Below are 9,727 nucleotides of genomic sequence, written 5' to 3' on the forward strand. Positions count from 1 at the left end.
TTCAAACACAGGAATTACGATTCTGCTTTCTATCTTTCAACTAACTGCTTTTTAAAGATTATAATCAGAAACAGCTTCAAAAAATACTTGGTATAAATGTACAAAGCTAAAATAATATATCGTTCATGCTTTTCATTTAGGTCCAAAATAACTTGCAGTTGCATAGTTCAGAGTGAAAGTAGTTAATTTGGTCTCTTTTTTTGAATTTCACAAAGTAAAGTGTCATTCCTAGCCTAATTTTTTTCAGTTCGTTACAATTAGTTTGCTCCAACCATTTTTCTCCAAGACTGTCAAAAAATCTTTCTCTTCAAATCCGAGTATCCCCTTTCAAGTAGCACAGAATGTTCCGATCATAGTCTTTAGAAAATACCATATTTTTTTTCAAATTAGAGTAGTTTTTTCCATACTGTTACATTAGAAAAAAACTGAACGATACAACAGACATTAGGTAAACGCGAAATAGTCAAATAGCCCAATTGGAAAAATTTTTGATTCGCAAAATGCAACTAAACACTGCAAAAACTAATTTTACTCGAGCAAAATTTTTTTTTCACGGCTTAAATAATTTAAACTTCAATAAGCCATTGTACGCCAGTTCAAATTAGCCCTTATTAGCTTAAAATTAGACCAAAAATCGAAAATTTACTACCAGTTTTTCAAGACACTGCCAAAATTTTTAAATGACGTTTGAATCACGTTCAAAAGGGCTTTAGTATGATATATCACTCGACCTAGTCTCATGATTATTTGTGGTACCTGATTTTGCGTGGAAAATAAACAAAAAAAACTATAACACACAGAATACAAAGTTCCTCCATAATTATCAAATGGTCAGAACAACAAGAATGCATAACCCCAACTTACATTATCAGAACTTCAGACTATACCTGCCATTCTCAATGCCATTAATCCACAACTTAAAGCTCCAACGCTTCCAAAAGTGATATTTTAAAACTTGGGCAGCTATCAACACAGATCTCTTGACTGCCTTGTCTCAAAAATGGAAATAAAGCTCGCAATAACAGGAGTTTCAATGTTATCAATTTCGATATTTTAACTTAATAAAATCAATTACCTAAAACTAGAAAGATTCGGTCAACAAACTCCATTCATGTCTTTTTCATAACCAATAGATGGAAACGATAACAAAAAAGGTCAAAAAATCTGCATCGAAGTTCTTGAATGTACTCAAAAAAATTTTGCTTATGGAGAACCTAGATGTCCTAAAGGAACAATTGAGCTTACGAAAAGGTTCTGACCGTTATTTGCGATAAAATTGAAAAAACTTTAAAAAAAACAAAAAAACGAAAAAATAAGTTTCAAACAATTTCCACAAAAAACTTGCAGAAAATCTGAAAAAAAACTTTGAAGGCTTAAAAAATAACTCAATAACATCAAATTCATCGAATAGGAAGTTGATACGCAACATTAAGAGAGCTGGTGAATCACAACACAGAAAAATTATAATAAAAAAGCCCAAAAAAAATAAATTCAGAAACTTCAACTAGAAAAAACCATACTCCTGAATCTCGTGCAAAACTTGCCTCATATTTTCGTAGACAAACCAGAGAACTTAAAATTGCATAAAAACATTATGGAAACTAATGAATCATTTCGGAATAATTTTGAAATATTAAAACAAAACGCTATAACATCAAAATAAATCGATTCCGAATTAAACGTCTCAATCTAAAATACACTAAACAGATAAAACTTAAAACTAATTCCATGCACTTTTAGATTAAAAAGTCAGAAATGATGCATATAGAAATAAAATCTTCTGGAAAACTTTTTTGCAAGTTTTTTCTTATTTTCAGTTTTTTTCTTTTCCAACAATAACTTTTGGAGTGTACAAAAACCAAGCAACTATTCAATAAATTTAACCTCAGGATTACAAAGAAACAAAGTTGTTTAAAAAAGTCGACAAAAATTACCGAAATAAAACACCCGGCAAGTAAGACGGCAAAAATTGATAAGAAATCAAAAAAGACTACAAAAAATCAATTTATAACTGAAAATTTTTTCAGCTGTAGACCCAGAATCACTTCAGTAGCTCTGGAACAGCCTTTTAATTACAGCTGTTAAAGGCACAAATTGGCTAGAAAAATAAATTTTATTTTAAAAAAATAATAACTTGTTTTCTTGTTTAATTTTTCTAATTTTATTACGGAGGTCTTAGAAGAATGATTACAATTCCGACCAACATCAGTGCCGAAAATCTACCAAAACTTCCAATACGAAAAACTAATTTACAACTCTTATACTTAAACGGCGCATATTTTGCCAATATACTGACCATGCTATTAATTAGCAATACAGCGGTACACAAACCATATATGTAGCGGATATAAAATATACTGATTACCATTTGACCATTCTGTGAACAAAGTTGGTTACGGGAAAAGTCTATATCCCGATTAATATAACCTTGCTTATCGCAAGGGTAAAAATAAAGGATGGTTTCAGAAATATCTATAGCGCATGATTGCCTGAGCTCAAAACATTACTTTTGCGTATGTAGTAAAACAAACCAGTCACTGACCTCGTCACATGGAATTAGATTTAAGAAATGGAGCCTTATTTGCAAAATATAATTTCAAAAAACCGTGCAATAGTTGTCCATAGCTCTTTTCAGAGCTGAAGCTTCATCTTGCATTGACGAGTGAGCAAAAAGTAAAAAAAAAAGTAAGTCAAACGAAGAAAATCCTACTTCACTTGTTTGAAGTACAACTATTTTGGCCCCTGCGAGAAATCCTGGCGCATGTGAGAAATAACTCGAGCCTCAAAACTCGCGGACAGTAGTTTACAAATCTGATGCTAGTAACGACAAACACTGCCCATGAGATTCAAACTGAGGTTTAAAAAATCTATTGCACCAACAAAGCGAGTCCTAAATTATTCGCTTCGCCACCGTTAAAAATATATGCCGCGATAATGTAACGCAAACTAAATTAAACAGACAAGTTCGAAGAATGAAAAAGAAAAGACAGAAAACAAACAATTGCATTCTCTATACATATAAATAAGATTGCTAACATTTACAAACAGAACACAGAATATACTGATATGAAATCAAGTAATGTAGGATTATTGATTCATAAATTACCTATTGACAATTGCAAGACATTCGAAAATTTACACTTAAACTTATATTCGACAATGATTTCTTCTTGTGATGTTGTTAGTGCTTAATTTGAGCCAATTCTGGAAAACTAGAAAATTAACTTCCCGCGAAACGGTTCTTAAAACTTAGAAGCTCTAATCATGTACGAATTATCATATAATAGTTTTACAAATTCAACTCTATAAATAGGTCATCTATTAAAGTTTGGAGATTGACTGATTTAAATATATTTAACCTCTGACATTTTAGCACTAATTTAATCGAACTACAGATCCCATGAAAACAGATGATGCTTTACCAGCAAATCTCTAACGCCCTCTTTCATTGGTTTATTTGAACTAGTTGATGAGTCCGACCTTTTAGACCCAGGTGCATTTGTAATGGTCTTCAGTGCCATATTATCTTTAGCTGCTTTACTCGGCAGCTCGGTATGCACGTGTAAATTGAATCCAAACTCACAAAGGATTCTTAATTCACATTTAATTTGAACCCATCCTGGCGAATTCATGAATGCGCCTCTGTTGAACCATTTGCCTGTGACCGTTTCACACGATGCCAAAATTTCCAGCCAGATGTGAAGAACTTGTTCGTTCAAGCCTAGACAGACCCAGGATCTGAATTTCGCATCCATGCCTACATGCACTGTATCATGAGTTTGATTGATCGACTGCACTGAACGGTATAATAACTCCTCAGGAGTTAGGACTTTACCATCTTCGTCTAAACGATACGTCTTACACAGCACTAAACGAGAGTAAACAGAGTTGAAGTCTTTCTCAACTTCTTTTATGGCAGCTTCTTCTACGAATAACCATGGATGACATTCATGGCCAATCATGGCTTGCTTCATTCCATGGCGAAAGAACTTGTCCAAATTAGGACATAAGTGTCCTCGCACCAGATCTGTAATAGTATCTGTTACTGAATCGTCTCCAGCATGTGTGTATTGTTTGCTTCGTTCATCCAACAATTCAACAAATTTAGCTGGGAACCAACCTCGCACTCCATTTAATTCTCCAACCCAGCAATGTTCATCTTTCATTGAGATTATAGTGATGATATCATTTCGTTTGAAGCCAAGCTCGTCATCATCGTGGCGCTCGAAATCGAGCAACGCTTTCGCTCTTCGTCGTCTGTTTCTTGCAATCTTCAGATACCTTTCATGGTCTTTCTGATGTGATTCTAAAGTGTAGTCAGCGACGATAGACAAGGTTTTGTACTTCTTCTCTGTGGCCTGAAAGTGCCTCGCGATTTGCTGCACTGAATCTCTTAGATCGGTGATGATTTCCGTCTGTTGGATATTTTTCACCTTTTCACTTTCGAGGTCATTTGAGCTAAAGAATAAGTTGATCATCGATTTTGGTCTTCGCATTTGTCTCCGACTTACAACTTGCTTACTTGCTCCTTCAGTATCCAGTTCATGACCTTTAGATTTATGCTCCTCGATAACTACAGCCATTTGTTTTCGTCGTTGCGTCTCGATCAGAACTTCAGTCAATGATCCAGCAGTTTTGGATGCAATTTGAAGAACTTTGTCAACATCTGTAATCATTTCTGGTAGCTTGGACAGTAGGTTGAATATCTGCGCGGTGTTGTCTTGTTCCAAAATCTCATTTTCATTCATTTTTAGCAGGCCAAGAGTTATTTGAAACAGAACAACGGATCCTTCATAGAATAACTGATCCCACACTCGCAGTAGAACTTTCATGTGTAAGACTCCAGAAAACAGGGTCAGGAACCAGTGCAACGTGATGAGAGACAACTCAATGTCATACTCTTTTAGATGAATGTCGATTTCAGGTAGATAATTCATCACTAAGTGTCTCAAAACTTTCTGATCAGCTTGTACGCCTAGAAGTGAATGTGTGTAGTAAGATGCCGGTACAATATCTTCAATTATTGCAGCAACCATCCAGAACGTTTCTTCCTCTTCCATAAATAGAAGGAAAGTTGCGACAATTGTTCCCATTCCCTGGCAATACCCAATCTCAGGGTAGAGCCAGGCCAGAGCTCTTAGAACACGTCTCAGCCTAGGAACACCGTAGGATAACATTGCAGAAAACAGTGCATTGTTTGGCAGCGTCCTTAGCAAGTCTTTCTCGATTTGGCGAGATGAAATCAGGTTGTCGTCTGTCGAGTGCTTCACAATTTCTACATACGATATCTCAGACTTGACTTGTTTTAGTCTGCCTCCTCCCAGTCTAGACCAAATTTGAGGTCGCATGCAATGTGGGATCCCTTCTTTCACCAGCATGCGAAGCTTCTCAGATTTAGGCAAAATGTCATCGACCTTATCCCACGTTAAATCACCCATGTCATGATTGCACGTAAACTCCAAATGCGCAACCCATCTGAGAACCAAATTTGGATCATCGTTCAACGGTTCGCTTAGCAACTGATTGCTGTTCGGCTCAGCGTCGTCTTCGCGGTCCTCGCGAAACCCGAACTCATCGTACCTGAACTCGGGGGACATTCTGTACTTTTCACTTTGTGTCAACACACTTAAAATATCTTGCGGCCACATACTTGGAGTTAGTGCACTGAAAGGTCCGTGAGAAGGCGGGAAAAAAGTTCCCAGAGGTTTTCCCAATTGCACTAGTAAGGGCCTTGATTTAGATTCACCTGGTTTCACCAATATGCCGATATCTTTATCGAGGCGCCCACTTTTGTATACCTTCGAAATATTCCTCGCTTCTTCTTCTTCTTCGAACGAACTTCCTCGTTTGGCGTAGTAGCCCTGGATCAGTTCTGGGGCAATGTTGGATTTCACTAGTTGACCCGGCATTAGTACTTTAGCCATGTCGAAGCAGGAAGCGGAATCTGCGTTTTTAACTGCTTCTGCCGCTTGTTGGGTTGAAATTGGCATAAGTTAAAACCTAGTCTACCGATGAGTTCATTACTTTAAATCAGGTCCCATCTGAAAAAAAGCATGTTTTTTTATTTTTGCCAATGAAACTTGTGCATGTTTTGAACAAATCCAAATCTTTTCATTTCATGTCAAAAAAAATGATTGATTGTGTTTAGCCTATAATACTAAGGCTGGGCAGTCAATATTCATACGTCACGCTTCAATCAGCGGAAGCCCTTTTTCTGCTTGCTTTCAGCAAATAATTTAAAATAAAGTTCAATTTCAGATTACCAAACTAAATTATACAATAGTTCTAATTTTAACATCTACGAGAGAGCAAAAGCTAGGGATTCAAGGTGTTGAAAAGAACCTCTTTTGACGAGTTTCCTCAGCAAAGACTGTATGAACAAATATATGTTGTCAAATGTCTGGTAGGCTTGTTCAATTCCAGGCGCAATTGATTCCAGATTCACATCGGAACACGTCATTTTCTCAGACTGTTTCACAAAAAGCAGGAAAGTGTTCAACGCTGACATCAGAGCTGAACGCACTTTGCCGGACTCTTTGTTCAGAAGACACCTGTTCGTCAAAGTAGTCGCAAATTCATTAACTGAATCCAAAACATCGTTTATCGTTCGAGCCTACAAACACAAAGATAACCAACCCAAAACACTCTAATCAAAAAGTCTAAAAATCGACTTCTCTGGATGAAAATGGTCATTCATAGAAAAATATTGGAAAGGAATTCTTTTCATTGAAATAATGTTTATTTAAAATTCAAGTTAAAATGAAACTTTGATAAGGCGATTGTTTTTACCTTGGAGATATTTTCGTTCAGAGAATTATGAGTAGCGTGTATTACTCTGGTCATGAAATATGTTTCCAGCACATTGACAAAATGAATAATTCTGAAGCGAAATCTGTAAAACAGATTCTTCAGTCTACCGCCACCGTCTTTTTGACTTCTAAAATAGCGCTGAAGGGAAGATAACTTCAGTCTCGTTGTCGCATACTTTGCCCATTTAATTTGAGACAAAAACACGAAAACCTTATTGAGCGTGTAGAAAATATCAGGAGAAAATACCACGCTGACAGGCCACCAAACATTGAGCATGATTTTCAGTTCACTCAATTGATTAATCATATTCTGATTGACATTTGGTTGATTTGAACTTTCGTTGCTATTCAATGAAGCCACAATATTTTCATAGAAATCTTCAGTAAGTCCACTGTTTGAGTTCTCGAAAACATCTTGTAGTTTCAAAGTCAACATTGTTGGATCTTTCCACTTTCGCTTCAAAGACAAATCTTCAAATAGCTCAAACAGAAAATCGTGCATTTCTGAAGAATTAGACTGAAATAAGTATAGTGCTGATACTCCTCTTGTAAAAAGATTCATTTCAGATGTTTTGATCTCCGACAGAAGCAAAATGTTTGCCACGTTAAGTTCTTTCAAAATTATTTTATAAGCGGGAAATTTAGCCCGATAAATATTCCGCTTATAAACCGGGCTCGAAGTCTTTGTACATATCTTCTCAAGTAGATTTTCAGATTCATTTCGAAGAACTGTTTTGATTTCAACATCAAGAATAGACTCCTGTAGGTATAAGTTTGCGTCGTCAATACTTTTATTACGAAAAGTAATTTCTGGAAGCTCAAAATACGCATTCGTTTCCTTTTTGAACGCTGCCACAATATCTGGTGGAAATCCATTCGGTAAAGCTATCTTAGAATTAGTTATCATTTCTACCGCTTTTGCCACATCAGCAAGTTTCAAGAAGAAATTCCTGTCGTGTTCGCTCAAAAAATTCCGCGTTTCACCTTCGAGAACAAAGGCTTGTTTCCAAAACATTGCCGAAACTATTTCAATAGCAGCATTTCTTTTAATGAAAAATTCATTTGCTCTGGTTTTGTCCAAACAACCCAACTTTATCCAGTTTTCCACAATTTTCAAACTGGCACCCCAAGTGCTAGTAAAGATATTAACAAATGCTTGCAAGCTCAAACATTTGGGTTTTGAAAGTCCTAGCAGAAATTTATTCAACATATAGCTTGCCTGTTTTAAGACAAATAACGTTAACGTCGCTGTACCATTGTTCGAGCTTTCTTTCTCCGGAAAAGATGAAACTTCGTACAATTTATGGAAAATTCTGTTGCAAATTTCCGCCAAAAAGCCAAAAAGAATTCTCCAGTCTGTAGCATCTTGGTAGAAACTCAGAAGTGAGTAGGTGGTATAGCTATCCTTAGTTTTTTGTTCAATATTCAGGAGAAAATTTTCAAATGGTTCAAGAATTTCATTCCTAGCTGACTGCGCAAATTCAGTAAGAGCAACACAGCTAACTACAGGTTCAAACTCTGCGCAAAGTTGACGACAAATCGTAACATCGTTTCTAAACTTCATGAAACTAGCTAATGTACTTTTCAGAGATGAGAAGCTCAAATGAGTCAGAAATACATCAGGATTGACGATAAACTCATCATTATTTTGCGCTTTTATGAAAATCGTCAAATTTATCTCGTTGCTGAGTAGCGACCATATGCACTCACGAATTATAAGAGATTCAGTTAGGCAAATCGATGAACTTTTAACAGGCCGAAGCAAAGGATTGCTACTTCTCAAAGCTAAATACGATTTCGCGAAAAAAGAGTTATCGTCGTTTTTTATATCCAATGTCAATTCTAGCAGCGCTTTGTCGAACCCGCGATTTGGTCGCCAGTAGAAATTGCGGTCATCTAGATTTTCGAAAGTATATTCAACTTGTTTCAGGTTAAATTGGCTGTCGTCTGAACTATCATTTGCTGAGTTCTCATCAATGTCCGTTTTTTGCTCATGCTCATCATCCGATGCCTCGACAACTATTGGTTCATTTTGATGCTGATTTTTAAAATTTCTATCTAAACGCAAACCGCTCCGTGGTTCAATTCTATTATCCTCCGGATTATCACTATCAGCTTCTAAATCCCAATCACTTAGTTCGGAATCATTTTCATGATCATCCATGTTATCTTCAATAAAACCATTTGCCTTCCGGTTACTTATTAACCATTCCGTCCACAACTTTATGTCTTCGTCGTCGTTTTCTTTTTGAACCCCTTTCAGCTCAGGTGTGAAATCATTTTCAGTAGGCTGATAGGCACATAAATGCAGAAATGACACACATGAGAAGTTAAAATCACTTAGAGCTGAGTTTTCCTCAAAACCAAAATGAATGAATTTATCGAACAAATCTTGCAGTAAATCAGCTTCTGGTATCTTATTATGTACTCTCAGTTTAGTTTCAAGACCTTCGATTGTTCTCTTAATCTCGTGACTGTTGACGTCAAGAAAGCGATGGTGCTTCAGGGTTGATTTAATTTGCTTTTCCAACTTCGAAACAGAGTCGGAATTTTCATTATCATCTGCGGTGATACGACTAATGAGGTCTCGCACCAGGCGCTCAGCCTTTTTGTTATACGAAAACATTGCAACCTGAATGATAACACTATTTGAAAGAAAAATCAGTTCCGCTATTTCAAGGCACACAAGAAAAATTTAATAAAAGGTAAACTTCAAACCCAAGTACAACAGGAAAAACTTTTAACCACCGATATAACATTTTTCTTGCAAACTCAAAGGCGTTTATCGAAGTCGCTTATATACGAAGGGGTAGTTATCAAGAAACGTCCAAAAAACGGTCAGCAAATGAAATAGTTGACATTTTGAGAATCAGAGCTTTTTGTTTCAAAGAAAAATGGGGTTGGCCGCTTATGCAGAA

General features: G+C 36.2%; 2 protein-coding genes across 2 annotated transcripts; both read right to left on the reverse strand.

Moving 5' to 3' along the window:
* Positions 1 to 3,028: 3,028 nt before the first annotated feature.
* LOC134839434 (small G protein signaling modulator 3-like) lies at positions 3,029 to 6,037 on the reverse strand. Its single transcript, XM_063854981.1, has one exon. The coding sequence runs from the start codon at positions 5,988 to 5,990 to the stop codon at positions 3,390 to 3,392; it is 2,601 nt and encodes an 866-aa protein (XP_063711051.1). The 5' UTR covers positions 5,991 to 6,037; the 3' UTR covers positions 3,029 to 3,389.
* A 198-nt stretch (positions 6,038 to 6,235) lies between these two features.
* On the reverse strand, positions 6,236 to 9,477 carry LOC134840242 (gamma-tubulin complex component 5-like). The gene is made up of 2 exons (XM_063855980.1): positions 6,790 to 9,477; positions 6,236 to 6,613 (listed from the first exon to the last, which is right to left on the reverse strand). The coding sequence occupies exons 1-2, from the start codon at positions 9,433 to 9,435 to the stop codon at positions 6,299 to 6,301; spliced, it is 2,961 nt and encodes a 986-aa protein (XP_063712050.1). The 5' UTR covers positions 9,436 to 9,477; the 3' UTR covers positions 6,236 to 6,298.
* Between the last annotated feature and the right edge of the window lie 250 nt (positions 9,478 to 9,727).

Source organism: Symsagittifera roscoffensis, chromosome 2 (assembly GCF_963678635.1).
Source record: "Symsagittifera roscoffensis chromosome 2, txSymRosc1.1, whole genome shotgun sequence".
Lineage (NCBI taxonomy): Eukaryota > Metazoa > Xenacoelomorpha > Acoela > Convolutidae > Symsagittifera > Symsagittifera roscoffensis.